Source organism: Cajanus cajan, chromosome 3 (assembly GCF_000230855.2).
Source record: "Cajanus cajan strain Asha chromosome 3, NIPB_CcT2T_4, whole genome shotgun sequence".
Lineage (NCBI taxonomy): Eukaryota > Viridiplantae > Streptophyta > Magnoliopsida > Fabales > Fabaceae > Cajanus > Cajanus cajan.
Window position 1 is genome coordinate 31434833 of NC_138519.1, and position 16949 is coordinate 31451781.

A 16949-nucleotide genomic window follows, 5' to 3' on the forward strand; every position below is an offset into this window, starting at 1 on the left:
ACAGAATGAACAATTAATATATTGGCAATACAAATCATAGTTCATTTCGCATAAAGATCCAATTACAATATCAGGATTAAACTAACTACGAAATGAAACTAATTACACTAATCCTACGAAAAGCAAGAAAATGTGGCCAAGAAGTGGTCATACCCAACAACAATCCCATGCACGGAAGCCATATGCGCAGGCAGAAAAGTGCTTACAAGAGTGCGAGTATGAAATTTCTGACCCTTGTGAAAGGGCATGTTTCTCGTATTTATAGAGTTTAATCGAGAGCGGTTAATCTTGTGCAAGTACGTCGTGGGCGCGCAACCGCTATCCACTACGCTAATGATGTGTAACTTCCCAACCGTTCTCCCACGTTCCTCAACTCTGTTCTTCAATTCTTCGACCAAATAACTATCTTAGTGTAACCACTCAATCGCTCAAAAACCACCAATAACTCCTTCTTTGCATTTCTCGATCAATCCTCGAACAGGTATGCTTATAGTTTCTGATATTCGTTTTTTGGTACCTCGACCAACCTCATCGTTTTTCGAGAATTTTCAAATGTTTTTCGAGTAGCCCTAACAGTATGAAAACAGATGGGGGACTATACCAGAAAATTGTTTCAGCTTTTTCACATTCTCTGACATATATTGTGGTGTGTGTCAGACTTACTTCATAGGTGGGGCCTTATTTTTTATAAAACTTTTTGCATTTTCTATCATGTTTTTTTTAGATCTGACCACCTAAATGTTTACCTTTTAAACAATATACAGTTTATTATATCAAATGTTATTGGACATGTTCAAAAGTATGATTTGAAAGAGAATGAGAAAAATGACACGAAGAATAAATTGATCGACATTGTGTTTGAAGATTTAAAGTGAGTTATCTATTTTGTATTATATTTTCAATTCTTAATCATTGTTTTATTTGTTCTTATATTTACTGATAATTTCTTATCTATTAATGCAGAGGAAATATGGTAGATTGTACTTTGTGGGAGAATTATTCTGAACAATTGCATGAATACGTTCTCAAACATATGATGCAAATAGTTTAGTCATAGTCATACTACAACTAAGAAAAATCAAAATCTTCAATGGCATATAACTACATATTCATTACTCGATCATATATTTATAAAAAAATGAATACCTATAACAGCTCTAATAATTTGATTCAAAATTATGAGTGTAGGGAGGATTGAAGTTTCAAATACTTTCAATTCTACAAAGCTTTTAATTAAGAGTTAATCACCTATACACTGCTAGTGTAAAATTTTTTTACACTGGGAACCAATTATATCTTTTAATTGTGTCATGTCACTGTTAAAAGTAAATGTGCTTACAGTGACATAACACAATTAAAAGATATAATTGGTTGCTAGAGTAAAAAAACTTTACACTGGCAGTGTATAAGTGATTAACTCTTTAATTAATCCAAGTATTAAAGAGTGTGAAGAATAAAAAAAAAACAAGTAAGTTGTATTTTTTAATAATGAGATTATTAAAATTATTATAAACTTTAAAAATTAGTACTTAATTGTAAATCATTATTGTTCTTACAAAATTTGATTAGATTGTATAACTTTCTTATCTCTTCGCATATAGGTTTCATATTTGATCTTATCTTCAATCTCCATTTTTTCTAAGTTGTTGGCTATGAGAGAGAGGAGTGTTATATGCTTGTATATTTGTTATATACTTTGTAATATGAATCTAACTTGTAAATTAGATTGATATGATTTTATTTGCAGTGATCATGGGAAAAAATGATTGGCATTACTTCAAGAGTAATTTCAAGTTAGACCAAGTTGTTTGAAAGTACAACACAACTAACTAGCATAATCAAGATGGCCAAGTTGAAAATATCATTCCTTCACCTACAATCCAACTTGCATAAATAAGGAAAGTTGTTGTTGATGTTTCAAAATAGTTTCGGAAAAAAGTTGAAGTTAAGTCAGAGTCATGATGGCAATGAGATTGGTCATATTCAAATGCAAGAGAAAAATAATGACATAAGCAAAGTTGTTGAACAGAGTTTGGAAGGTACTTCTGATAAGGCTCTCGTGCTTGGAAATTTAAATTTTGTTGGTAATCAACAAGATAGTTTGGAAATTCTATTATAATCAACAAGATAATTTATTGATCAGTTTTGAGATGGCTAGTAACATTGGTACTTCTAGCATGTAGCTTCCACAAACAATACAATTGAAGTTAGAGGAACAAGTGCCCCCCCGAGGTTCCAACTTCTACTGATTTTGTTGTTGGAAAATTATTAGGCGTTTGGCTTAATTGGATCATATAATCATGCTTTTTCACGTTAAATCTTTATGAAATATAGAGCTTACTATTGAGGAATTTTGTAAGGAAGATCAAAATATGTTATATATGTGAAAAGATGATGATGCGGAATGTCGATCTCATTTCTATCATGAATTTTGTTCAAGTATTTTTATAACGTTCTATAGATGTAATTGATCAAGTTGTAAAATTTCAAGCTTGACTCGTTCAATTGGAATAAATTCTAACGTAACTCTTTAATCAAAAAGTTTCAAACATGGCTTTTCCTTTTCTTTACAAGGCTTTAAACTCACCAATTTTAGAAATAGTATAATTTATTGGCTTTAAATTTGACCAATCTTTAACTTGGAAAAATTTATAAGTTAATCTTAAACTCGTTTAATCCTCAAACTTTAAACTTGGTAAATTTCACAAGTTAGATTTAAATTCGGTCATTTTTTAAACTTGGTAAATTTCATAAGTTGATTCGAATTCAACCTTTTTAATTATTTTAAACTCAAGGCCTTAAGCTTAAACTTGGCCTTTTAGGATTGGTTAGGCTTTGAACCCGGCCTTTCAAATTATTTTAGACTTAACAACTTTAGGCTCAAACTTGGTCTTTTAAGATTGGTTAGGCTTCAAACTCGACCTTTAAAATCATGTTAGGTTCAAACTTGGTCTTAGGCTTAAACTTGACCTTTTAAAATCATGTTAGGCTCAAACTTGGCCTTTTAAATAATTTTAGGTTCAAACTCAACCTTAGGCTCAAACTTGGCCTTTTAAAATCATGTTAGGCTCGAACTCGTCCTTAGTCTCAAACTTGGCCTTTTATTTTAGGCTCGAACTCGGTCTTAAACTCAAACTTGGCCTTTTTATTATTTTAGGCTTGAGATCAGTCTTAGGCTTAAACTTGGGCCATTAAATTACTTTAGGCTCTAACTCGACCTTTTATAACAATAATCTCAAATTTAGCTTTTAAAGAATAGGCTTGGACTCGACTTTGACAAAGCTTGGAATCCCTAGGGAGTACTTGTTCCTTTCCTCTAACTTTTTGTTCAACTCAGGAGTGCATTTGTGTTGTACTCACAAAAAATAGTGGATTTTGACATAAAGGATGTCTGGTATTATGAATCAAGCAATAAATGTGCAAAGAAAGTATTCCACCATATAGGAAAACTACATTATTATGACAATCGTGTCAATTTGGTTTTGTACCGCCCAACTCATAGCCCGAGCTAAGTTCATGGTGACCTTGGGAAGGCCGAGCAACTTCATCAGCTCGACCATGCTAAATCTAGAAGATAACCTAGGCAGTTATATCACTAATGGTTGAGGGATAATTCTCATTGTGCCATATCTTCATAAACCATGAATCCCATTAAAGATCAAGTTATCAAGAACAATATCTCTACACAAGCACTGAAACATATTTGCAATATATCATACAACATAATCTCCATGCCGAACAAACCTAGAGATAAGATCAATCACCGATATATAAGGCACCAGGTATTATTCTAATCCTAATTCAACTCTTGACCTAAACTTCTATCTAACTTGAGCATTAGAGTCTCTTTGCAAGTGCCCCTCCCATTATCGTCATCAGAGCTTGAGCTTCTAAGATCTTACAACTATACTATATTGTGCTTGAGCTTTCCCTCCCCTTCGTTAATCACCTTTATTGTGTTGTACTTGAGCTTTTAGGTTCTTGCGCTTTACGATACCGAGCTTCCGAGCGCATGCCCATTTTTGAGCTTTTAAGCTTTTGCGCCTTCACGACGATGATCTTTCGAGCTTTTGCATGATTTTTAGCTTTCAAGCTCTCATGTCTTCATAATCACGAGCTTATAAGCTCGTGTGTGATTTTGAGCTTTCGAGCTCTCACTTCACGATTACCAATTTTTGAGCTTGTCTATAATTCCAAGCTTCCGAGCTCTTGCACCTTTACAATCATGAGCTTTGGTGCTCATACACGATTTTGAGCTTCTCAACTCTTATGCCTTTATGATCATAGGCTTTCGAGCTCATACGTGATTATGAACTTCCAAGATCTTGTATCTTTTTGACTATAAACATACAAACTACAAAATTACGAGCTTATCAAACTAATTAAAAACGAAGAGGTCACATGACGATAGGTATTATACATACATGATCATAACACAAGATCAAAGTACTTGTTCAAAAAACAAATTAAAGACAACACACTCAAAGTTTTTCAAAAACAAATACAATTTACAATAACATTCTTAGACAAGGAATCCATCAACCATTTGTTCCTTGGAAGCGTCGACGCTACTTGTTGCTTAGTTAAGCACAACATCAATTACTAGATCTCCCTCAACAACAAGGACTTTAATAATAGGATCTGTAGTTTCATTACTCCCCTCAATAGTTGGTGGGGACTCATCAATGATCACAACACTAGAAACCACACCCATCACAAGAATAAGGGCCTCAACATGGCCACCTTAGCCTCACTATCTCACGCAAACACCTCATAAGTTTCCTCTATCGCAACAACCATCATGCCCCCCCTCAAGCATAAAAACCTTTTCATTTAATTTAACCACCTTTGTCTCAATCACTACCATTGGTGCCTTAGAAGTAGCTTTCATTTTCTCTTTGTCACCTTCATCTTCATCATCATTAGGGATGTAAGCTTCATTCACAACAATAAAAATGCTTATAGCTCAGGACGTTTCCTAAGTAGCCTTGGCCACATACTCCTTCTAGCAGCCATCCATTTGCTTTCTAGCCTTAAGGTAAGTAGAAAAGGAAATCATGCCCTTCCAATGTGACACATACAACACAAACATTTGCGACAACTGAAATCACTGAATCGAGTGACTTGGTAAAAGTCAGAACTCGACTTATCCATACTCCATAAGGAATCCACTGTAAAATCGGTCAACACATGATCCAGCCTCTACACCTCACCCTACGATTGGAAATGGAGGAGAAATGGCTTACTAACCTCCTCCCAAGCGGCCTCCACAAAAGCTTTCCACACTCCTTTTGCAACATGAGTCGAATCCCCACTAAGGTCAACTCACTTAATCAGCCACCACTTGGGAGACATGAGACCCTTCCCCCTATTAGCAACATCAACTAACCCTAACCCCTTGTTCACCATCTCAGTTGGTGGCTCCAACATGATGCTATTCATCATTCCCTCCTTGACAACAACCTTCTTCTCAGCCTCCCAAGTGTCAACAAACTCCTCCTCGATCTCCCTCATTGCAATAGTGATGGCAAATCTTGATGTATTGGTGGACATTAAAATTAAAATTAACGCGTATAGATTAATTTCTTGAAATTAAAATTAATCTGCATTTTAGTTTAGCATAAATGCATTGCATGCACATGGCATAAGGGTATACAGAGGGGTAGGAATTTTTCAAAAAAAAAAAATTTGCATGTTGCCTGAAACGATCGTTCCCAAACCCGTTGGCCCGAACGACCATTTCGCGCCTCTTGGAGGCCTATATAAGGGGGTCTTCACCCCTCATTCCAATTCACTCCAAGTTTCCCACTTCTTTGCTTTCTTTATGCATTTTTATGCATTTTGCAATCTTTCGCTCCTCCAAAATGAGTCAAGGAATAACTAGCAAGCATGCTCGAGTCCCCCTTGTTGCCCCCTCAATGGACATGAGATGAGATTCACCGAAAGCGTCGACACTTGGAAACTTTTGAGGTCGCTCCCACAAGAGTACTCCGAGAGAGCATCCTAAAGCAGGTAGGACTCTAGGAAGGGTCCAAGTGATGGAGACCTCCCTTCCATGGATGATTTTGGCTCCTTAAAGAATGTCACCTTGCCCAACGATCTAGGCTCACCAAAGGGAAATTGAATGGGGACGTTTAGGGTGGAATGGTTTTGGACGTGAGAATGGTGATGGTTTACGCGGAATGTTTGGTAGCTCAAGGTGGGTTGGCTCACTCCAAAATGAAGATGGAGGCCACTCTAGGTTTCTCACTCTCCAATGGTGGAGATAGGAGAAGGTTAGCCAAAGATAACCTAGTGACTAAGGAAGAGATGTTGAGGCAAAAATGCTCACTCAATATCATATAATCCAAAGTATTTACAAGATGTGGTGCATTGGATATTTATAGGAGTGAGAGGCATCTAGGGTTGTATTTAGGGTGCCTTGGCCGAAATTCACCTTGCCAAATGCACACCAAATGAAACCTAAATTAACCCTAGATGCAACTTGGTGGCCAAGGATGGAATCTTTGGGTTTAGTTAGACTACATCTAGGTGCATGATAAGGCCATGCAACCTTTGCCCTCCACTTGGGCCTAAGCCTTTCTAAGTCCAAAAATAGGTCCAAACTACCAAAAATGCGTCACCCTCCTAATTAAAACCCTAGCCCAAAAATTAAAACCCTATTTATCTAAAGCACCCCATAATACAAAAGAAAATAAGTCTTATGACTAAGATACCCCAAAATACAAGGGTAAAATTGGAAATACCAATAAAATAAATTCTATGACTAAAATACCCCAAGGGTAAAATTGGAATAAAGCAATAAAATTCTATATGACTCAAATTGGGCCTAGGAGATGGATTCATACATGATATCTCTTTTATCTTCCTCCATTCTCCTAGCCATGAACCATGTGATGGGTCTCACATGAAGCACCAAGGATGGTCCTCCATCACCAAAAGCTCCTAATAAGCATTGGTTGGGAGTTCCTATTAAGTATCTCTAGGTTGCCATATCGTGGGGCTACGATAGAGTTCTTGGCATCTTCAGTACAACATTCTATGAGGTCCTTCATGACCCGAACATTCCCATGATGTCCTTCTAGATGAATGTGAATTAATCACTGGTCTATGACCTTGGTAAACTTCAACTGGTTCGTCAATTTCAGGACGCCATCTTGGCTAGGCAACTAGAGTCTTTGGTGAACGCCATGTGGTAGGAGCTCACAAGAGACACTGTCATGCCAAGGATGGCCAAGGCCTCGAAGCTTAGGGACGCAGCTCTACAAGTGGTCCATAAGCTATGATGGGCTCTATCCACGAACTCTCAGAGAGTATCGAGTCAATGACCCACAGGGGCCTCTTCCCTCTCTACTACATGGTTTAGGGTATACAATGCAACCCTGGATCATTCTTCCTGTAGCACGTGCACGACTTTGACGGTCGAGAGGGTACCATTGCTCACACTGGTTACATTGTAGTGAGGTCTCTACTCACCTAGTTGGCATAACACTATGCAGTCACTAGGGACGAAGACTTTAGACCATTTTTGTGACCCATCGATGCTTCCACCTTGAGGAGCATGGGGATCATCGAGAGCACAACAGACCACTATGTTCTTGTACGAGGATTCACCTTGGAGGGCTTTGATGATTAGCCAAGACAACAACAAGGAGAGCATCGACCAACTGTGCAAAAGGTTAAACTCAAAACATAATCAAATCATCGACCTGGAGAGGTTGTAAGTAGTACTCAAATCCACAACTTAGGCCGTTGGAGCCTTAATACCAGTCCAGTCTAGAGAGGTTGAGCTCAGAACATAATCAAATCATCGACCTGGAGAGGTTGTAAGCAGTACTCAAATTCATGACTTAGGTCGATTAGAGCCTTAATACCAGTCTAACTTAGAGAGGCTGAGCTTAGAACATACTTAAACCACCAGCCTGGAAAAGTTGTAGAGAATTTTCACCAGCTTGGAAAGACTACAAAAAAATACTCATCCCAAGGATGGTTAGAGCCTCAATACCAGTCCAGCATGGAGAGACTGGGCTTAGAAGGTACTTACTCCTCAGCACACTTGAAGAATCTCGACAAAGACAAACTCACAAGATGCTAGCAGACCCTATAAAGAGACGATAAAGGATGTCCGCACCTCCACTCATCCCCCATGGAGATAAGAAATAGAAGATTCAAACAAAATGTCTACGTCTTTACTTGCCTTTAGAAAACGCAATCACGACATCTTGCTACCCAAAGGACAAGTAAAGAGTTATAAACACCAATTTTTGTTCAAGTCACCCCTACTAAGGTCAAGAGACCTCTAGAATGAGAAGAACAACCTTGAGGGCCTAGTAAGGCATGGAAACAGACCATGACGAAACCTGCGAGGCCTAGAAGACGCCATAACACACAAAACCTTAATTGTGGTGCATAACAGTCATTCCTAACCTTGGAACGGTTGTACCCAACTATAAAAATGAACTAGACCCTAGTTTTGGAACGTTCGTTCAACTAGGTATTTTGTATGCTTTTCTAAGGTGCGAAATAACCATTTTTGTGTTGGGAAGGACTGTTCCCCTTCCTTAAGCACCTATATAAGTGTGCCTAGGGCTCACTCTTCTAAACACCTATCAAATTTGACCCCCTCTCTCTGTAAATTTTTGAGTGACTGCGAGGCTTTTGTATAGCGAAAGGCTACCAAAACGTGCCCTTCTACGCATTTTTGAAGATTCTTCTGTAAAACGCTTGCTACAAAGGTTTTTATTCTCTCTCTTATTCCTCTTCCTTTTTATTTTCTTTATTCACAACCATATTCTTATGCACTAAATAAATAAATAATTATGTAGATAATAAGTGTTTAAATGGCTAAAAGGGGTAAAGATTTAATTATAATTATTATTATGCTAAATTTATCATAGGGTAACAAGTTAGGGCATTATAGGGTGTCTAATACCTTCCCCACACGTAATCGACCCCTGAACCTGATTCTGGCTATGTAGTTCATAATTAATTTTTTGAAAACTCTTTTCTTTTTTCGATGTTTTGAGTGAAATATCAGTGGTGACTCCTTCGAACCTTTTCAAAAAACCACTAGTGAAGGTTTAGTCCGGTCTTCAGGCATTCCAAAGTTGGTGAGATTTTCAAAATGAAGTCCAAACCATTTGTGTGTAAGATCAAAATTTTTCAGGTTCCAACAAGAGGTAAGGAACCTGATCTTCATCTTTTTCATGTCCAATGACGTTGGGAAGTTAGGGACCCCTCAATGTTATTATGTCCAATGTGATCCTGGTCACGCTCTACATCATCTTTAGGAAAACTGATGTCACACCATGCTAGGTGAGACACCCTTCACCCAATGCAGAGAAGTCAAGTACCTCACTTTGGTTCCCACGCACGATGTGGTCCTCTGCATGCCTAGTGCAAAAAACTACACTCTTCATGCTTGGCATGTTAAACGTGTGCCACTGTAGATTTTTCACTTCATAAAATTCTGAACCTTGTTATTTAAGGTCTCCAAAACCCATTCAAATCCATCAAATTGTTCATTCCCTCGGATCAATCACTGAAACATTCATATATCACTCATAAAACAAACATATAACATCAAATCACTCCAATTCATTAATTCTAGTCAAAACCCTCAATTCATACAAATCCCAACTCTCAAAGAGACAACATATAACACATCACAATTCTACATCTCCAACCACAAAATTTCACCATGATTATTTACAAAAATTATAACAATAGCAATTATACAGTAACATCAATCTTAGATCATTCATGTAGGCACCAATGGAATCCAACCAATAACTTAAGTGGCTTAGAGATCGTCCCACTACTCGTACCTTTCATATGTGCCCAAAAATGAAACATTCCTACTCTCTCTTAGGTGACGACTTCTGAGGCACTGACAAGTTTTTTCGTTGTCTCTATCATTACTTCATGTGCTCTTTGGTGTTTTCCTTTAGGATTTTCTTTGCAAACACTCTTAAGGTTCATAACAGACGTGTAAAATGATCTAACCCCTTTTTTCTTCTTATTTTTAAGAAGTCTCCAAGTTAGGTTCAAGAGTTTAATCCAAGACTCCTTTCAAATCTATCACCCATTCTCTTTGATTTTATTTATTAAAATATTTTTTTATTTATATTATAAATACAATTAAATAATTTAATTAAATGCATAATATAAATTTTATTTAAAGAACTTTATTTTATCTTTATTTTAAAAATCAGGGAATTACAATGATGATGATAACAAATGTATAAACAAAGATATTTTACATTAATAATGTAATAAATTAATCTTTAAAAACATGCAAGCATTTCAACTTTTGGGCACATAGACCAATTTGCATGAGATTGTTTTAAATTTCTAGTTTATCTAGTGGTTTTGAATTTGCCTCGAACAAAATTACATCTAAAAAAACATACATAAAAAATATTTATTTATTTCATATATCAAGCAATATTATATTTAATAGTTATAATATTTATTTAAAGAAAAAATATTGAAAATAAAATAAAATACAAAAACAATAATTATATTATATAATTCATATTTATTTTGATCACACAATTATTTATTTCAATCCGAAAAGTTGATTTTTTTTTTCTTTTCAACTAAATAAATAACAATTGTTTTCTTCTATTAACTTTCTTTCACATTTCTCTTATTCAAACTATTTAAAATTTTAAGTTTTTTTTAATAACTTTTCTATCTAAATTATTTTTCTTATTTCTTTCTTTATTTCCTAAATTTGTATCAAACCAAAGTGAGTGTTACAGTAGAATTATTTCTTATAATTTTTAATTCTAACAAAATCTAAATTTTAAATCGAAGGTACCTTCTAAATTCTGGTAGCTTCTCAAACCTTCTATGCATTTTTGGGGGCACCCACGTTGTCGTTTCATTGACATTTAGCAACACTAGAGATAAACCTAAGAGGGTTTAATCTCTTTTCCTCAATTCATTCTTGGCTGCCTAGTGCTGTTTTTTGGTCTCTTCTCTCTTATCCATCCATGGCATCTACATTTCTCACATTACCAACTTCCTTTCTACACAAAAACAATGCCATCTCTTTCTCTAACAAGAGACCCTCATGTATCTTCAATTCACCATAACCTTCGTTTGTGTTCACCAAATTCCATGTCTTATTCAAATTTTTAACCTTTTCTCATCTGGGTCTCATGCAGTTTTGCAGAGGAGCTCTCTGAAGATAACCGCAATTTCCAAAAAATGGGAACCCACTAAGGTTATTTATTTATTTATTTTGAAGAGGTTTTTGAAATTGGTTTTAGTCGTAGCCTACACCACCCCACTAATTCCCTTTTCATTACCCATACTTTAAACTGTAAAAAGTTCAATTTTTTGTGTGGCTAAGTTTTGATGATTTTGGGATGCAGGTTGTGCCTCAGGCTGATAGAGTTCTTATCCGTCTGGAGGAGCTATCAGATGTAAATACACTTATCCAAAAACCAATTTTTTTAACTTGGGCTATTGTTTATTCTTATTCTTATGCTATATCAGATTCCAACTATTGGTTATTCTCCCATTTTGTGCCTTAAGTATTGGAAATTTGGAATTGCTAGCAAATGTCCTAATGATTATGGTCCTTATCTTAATGCTGGGTGTTGGAATCGTTGTTAGGCTTTGTATGTATAGCTAACTTGCAGTTTGATGTGGTTTTGAGAAACCCGTTAAGATTGTGCCATGACATGATTTATGTATTTGTCAATGTATTTCAACAACAGCAACAATAATAGCCATCTCCAACTTTGTGTTCCATTGGTGGTGTGCTAATGTATTGGCAATGGAAAATTCCTTTGTATGTACTTCATATTGGTGCTACTTGTTGTGCACATGCAACGGCACATTAAAATATATTCTGAGATATCATCATACAATGTCCTCAGCTTGGTTTTCTGTTGTGTCGGTTTCAGTTAAAGTAAAAAGCATCCATGTTCACCCTAGTCAGATCCAGTGATGCTATGTAGTATAGGAATTGGTATTTAAATGTGCCATTATAAGTTGCTGTTTTTATGCACATGTGTAATAATGGCTAAACAAGTAAAGGAATTATATAAGCAGAAGGTATAGAGCATAAATATGTTCTAAAGCCTATTTAAGATACGCAGATGAAGTGCTGTGATGCCATGTAGCATAAGGGTGGCAATCTGTTTGTTATAATATATAGAGTTTCTGGTTGGTCTCTATATGGTGAGTGTTCTTCGGCCATAGGTTGCTATGAAAGGGTGGTTTGCCTAATATCCTGTAACACTTTCCATTAACATTATATTTTTGTATCTTACTGTACATGAAGCTTTTGAGAATGCTTTTCTGATGCTGAGAACTCTGCTTCGGGCCTAGTATAGTAGATGCTATTGTGCACTGCCTGTGACATATAAATATAGAGTGAAACTGACTAGGGATATGAAACAAAAGTTGAAGTGTATATCTTCTATATTCTTTTATAGTATAAGGGTGGGGAAGGGAACTTTTAGAGAGAGAGATGCAACACTTTTTTTTTTTTTTTTTTTCCTGAAAGTTATTTTCGTTTTATTTTTTATTTTTTTAATTTGTGATGTTGTGATTATTTTCTGTTTATTGCTCCTATCACATTGCAAGCTTTCCTTTTAATGATTCACTTGATTATGGTTCCTTGTACATATATAATTTTCTGCTACATACTATAGTGTTCTATTTTTAACCTCTATAAAACTTTTTAGTTGATGGCTTTTTCTGTTGTATTATGAATTAGTTTGATACCATTTAGGTTACTGGTTTAGAAAAGTTTGTTATACCACTAGAATAAGGTATTCTGCAACTTTTAAGTATGAAAGTATACAGCTAATTTTCAATGTTGCGTAGCTGATTTATGAATGTATTTTGGTGCAGAAAACAGCTGGTGGAGTTTTGCTGCCCAAGTCAGCTGTGAAATTTGAGCGATACCTTGTAGGAGAAGTAAGTAGACATATATACCTTGTGTGTTCTTGGTCTTTAAATTGTTCTCTTTGTGTGTTTTGGATATAATATGGTCATTTTCTTCCATATTTGTTTCAGGTCCTCACCGTTGGTGATGAGGCTGGAGAACTAAAGGCTGGAACAAAGGTACAAGTTTAATTACTGTGAAGGAGGTGAAATAGAAGTGGGCAAAAGACAAGTATAATCTAAAAATTTCTCAATATTCAATTTTATTGATAAGCTAATATCCTTGAGGCTGGTAATATACTTATATGGACGGTTCATGGTTAAGGTTAATATCCTAAATCTAACCAGGGTTAAGGCATCCCAAGATCCAAACAAGTAAGTAGTAATCATGAATTCCTGGGTTATCAATAATTAATCCTTGAAACCCAATTCCAATCCCTAGTTCTCAGTTTACAATTACATCATAAATTGATGTCCTAAGGACCAACTCTCCCAAAAGCTATAGCTTTTAGGCAAAGCTCATGAATGGTATTATATTTTACACACTCATTGAAGAGAACATTGGGCTTCACCTTTTGGTTTGGCGAAGAAGAAACTAAAGCTCTTTGGTTATATTGAGGTGTTGATATCAACTTTTTAATGGGAAGACAAGTTTATGAATTACTCAAGTAACCGCAGAATTTATATACATAACTATAATACATTATCTAATTGCAAGAAATGAAGTAGGAATCAAAACCTAATCAAATGAATAAAAAAAACTGGAATCTGATTTTTGGTGAAAATTATTAGTATATTTATGATACAAGTAGGAGATATTTTCAATAAATGTAATAAATGTAAAATATGAAATATGAAATATGAAATTATGAATATCATCTCCATGTATTGCATTAAAGTTAAGCTCCAAGGCTTTTCACTATTTTGATTGTATAAAATGAAAGACTTTTGAGATTTGCTTCATTTAATTTGCATGTCTTGAGGGTTGTGGCGTGTAGCTTAAGAATTGAATGATTTAATATCAAATGCGAGAAATGGATGTTTTTAAGCATTCCTTTGGTTCGAGTAGTCATAATTTTGAGAGGAAAAAAAAATAGCATTTTTTTAATCATTTGTGCTTTGAATTTGTTCCAAATGTAATTTAATTTTCTCTTTTGCAGGTACTATTCACTGACATGAATGCTTATGAGGTAAGTGATTTGAAAATATTTGCTTTATACTTGTATATAGTGTCATGTATTTAATAGTACTCCAAATTGTAACATTATCTGTTAAAAGTTGTTTTTAATTAATTAATCACTGGCTTAAGAAATATTTATATCAGAAGAACAACTTAGGGGGAAATTACTAGTGATTTGTATTCTTGGAACATGGGGTTAGCCAAGATGAGAAAAAATGCTATGCCAACCAATTTTATGTTCTTTCTTGTTTGTCTTGAGCATATGTTAGTATCCAATTGTAAGTTATGTGGTTTGAGTTCCACATTGGAAGTATGAGATTCTAGTGTAGGTGTTTATAAGGCCTTGGGCTCTCCGGCTATGACAGTTAGCTTTTGTAGCATGGTTTTCCCATTCTTATCTGAAAATCTCATACTTGTTTCAACCGAGTTCCATTTGTCAGGAAAATGTTTTAAAAGTTCATCTTATTTTTAAGGGTTGATCTGTCCAATATATGTGATGAAATTGTCTTTGGCCTGTGAAGTGGACAACAACCTTTTAACTTTTTGTTTCTTTATTGGACCTTGATACTCCCTTCTTTCTAAAGTACCATTTTATGCAAAATTTTCTTGGTATAGATTTTTTGCACAAGATGTACTCATGAATTGGTTAGACTTTACGCTCTTTTTTGCCTAATTGTTTCCTTTCAGTTTCCTTGGTGGTTGTAGTACTGCATCTTATAATGGCTGTTGTTTCCAGTTATAAATTACATTTTCATGTAATAATAGTGATTACATTGTTGATGAATTGAATGTTGCTTGTTAAATACTGCGTGCTTAGCAATGTGATCACTATAAAAGAAACAAAGTTGGGACCCCGAATTCCTAATTAAAATTGATAGCATTGTAATGCCATTACTAATCAAATGCTTTTGTCATATCAATTTATTAGGTGGATTTGGGAACTGATGCAAAACACTGCTTCTGTAAAGCAAGTGACTTATTGGCCGTGGTTGAGTAGAGTAGTCTTTTTGATAATATCTTTGACAAATGTATTTTTAGTAGAATAAACCATTTTTATTTATTGGTGTTAAAATTTCATCTTCTATGTTATAATAACTTGGTGCTTTCTCGAGGTAGTTTTTGATTCAAAACTCTACTCATAAAGATGTTATTTGTGTTTGCATTTATGTGTGTGCATGAGTGACTCACCTCCAATTAATCACTAACCAAGCATTAGCATTTTGGGGTGCACGGTTGGGTTAAAAGGGTTGTTGCTGCTAGGAACCTTTTTGAGCATAGTAGTATTGCATTTCTTTGCAGAATTGCAAGTTTGTTTTTTTTCTTAATCGATAGAAAAAACTATAAAAACTGATAGAAAAGATTACAAAGACTGAGATTTAGAAACACAACGAAACACCTCATGCAAGTCACGAGATGTAGCACTAGTATATGTTTGAAATTACTTGTTACTTATTTTTTGAAAGCTCTCTTAACTGATATTCTTATTATAAAATAATCTAAACATAAAATAAGACATTAGAATATTCTGAATTAATTATTAATTCGATTCTTCGGTGTAAATAAATTTCTAACCTAGAAAATTTTACAATTTCTAGGTTAGAGATCCCTCAAATGGTGGCATTAGGTATATGAATTTTAGTAATTTTAGGAGTTTTTTTTATTTTTTATTTAAATGATGAGCTTTAAACCTTAAGATGGATTTCGCATGTTACTTCACATATATGTATACAAGTTTTTTACCCTGTGCAATGCAGTTATAAACATTGAAGATTACTAAAAAAAACAAAACCTAAAACATGATTTATGTCATTCTTTGACACTTAGAAGGACTTTTATACTTTGAAAGGTACTAAACTCGAACATCGTTTTCTGCTAGAGGTTATAAGCTTCACCTCAAAAAATTCAACTGTTTAAGCGAAAAATATTTGAACCTAAGAATGAGGTATAATTCTCACCTAAAAGAATGAGATAAGGCTCAGTGAATGTTCTAAAGACCGAAAAACATTTGAATTTAAAAGAAAGATATATAAGCCTCAGTGAATGTGCTAAGTTTAAAAAATTAATGTTAACTGTATATCTTTATTATTTCAATGGAATTAACATTAAATATAAGTTTAAATTGAATTGTAGCACTTTTTTCAATAGAATTAATTTTTTAGTTTTTTAAAAATACAAATATCTATGAATATTTGTAAGTATTTATAAAATTTACGAGTTTACAGTTAAGGAATATCTATGAGTGTAAAATAGATATGAGACAAATTTTTATTTAACAAGACATAGATGATTATGAGGTAAATTTTATAAAATTTGCGAATATACACTTAACGAATAAGGAGTAACAGGTGGAGCACTTACCTCTATGAAAGACTTAGAAGCAAGCTCTAGAGCTCAAGGTCTTTGATTTTTGTTCCTCTTCTCTCCTCTATTCTCTTTTCTTCTGTTATTTTCATCTTTTATTGTTTTACGTGTGAGCATTGGTGGGTTCCGACCCATTCTAAGCCTTAATGTCCCATCTAAGTCATGACATCTCACTCTTGTTAATTCTTATTATAATGTAGCTTTAATTAATAAAGCCTGAGGACATTGTTAACCATTTAAATATAAGATCAGGGCTATATTAAGTGAACATCTTCATATTCTTTCTTGGTTAGCCAGTTTGGATCACATCATCAAGGGTCACTAGACTATCTATTTTTAGAATCCAAAATTGAGGATGTTATACAAATAATTCTTTTCTCCTTACGGAATTGAAATACTCTTGGCAATCGTAGCCTAATTAGAATATATAACATCTACTAGATAGTATCATATATTATATCGAACTTCATTCACCATAAATTGCACATTGGAAGCTTGT

The 16949-nt window shown here is 34.6% G+C and overlaps 1 protein-coding gene across 1 annotated transcript; it reads left to right on the plus strand.

Annotated features, from left to right (window-relative positions):
- The first annotated feature begins 10870 nt into the window (after positions 1–10870).
- LOC109805944 (10 kDa chaperonin 1, chloroplastic) lies at positions 10871–15251 on the plus strand. The gene is made up of 7 exons (XM_020368246.3): positions 10871–11082; positions 11175–11233; positions 11385–11435; positions 12877–12942; positions 13042–13089; positions 14070–14099; positions 15018–15251. The coding sequence occupies exons 1-7, from the start codon at positions 11001–11003 to the stop codon at positions 15084–15086; spliced, it is 405 nt and encodes a 134-aa protein (XP_020223835.1). The 5' UTR covers positions 10871–11000; the 3' UTR covers positions 15087–15251.
- Positions 15252–16949: the final 1698 nt, after the last annotated feature.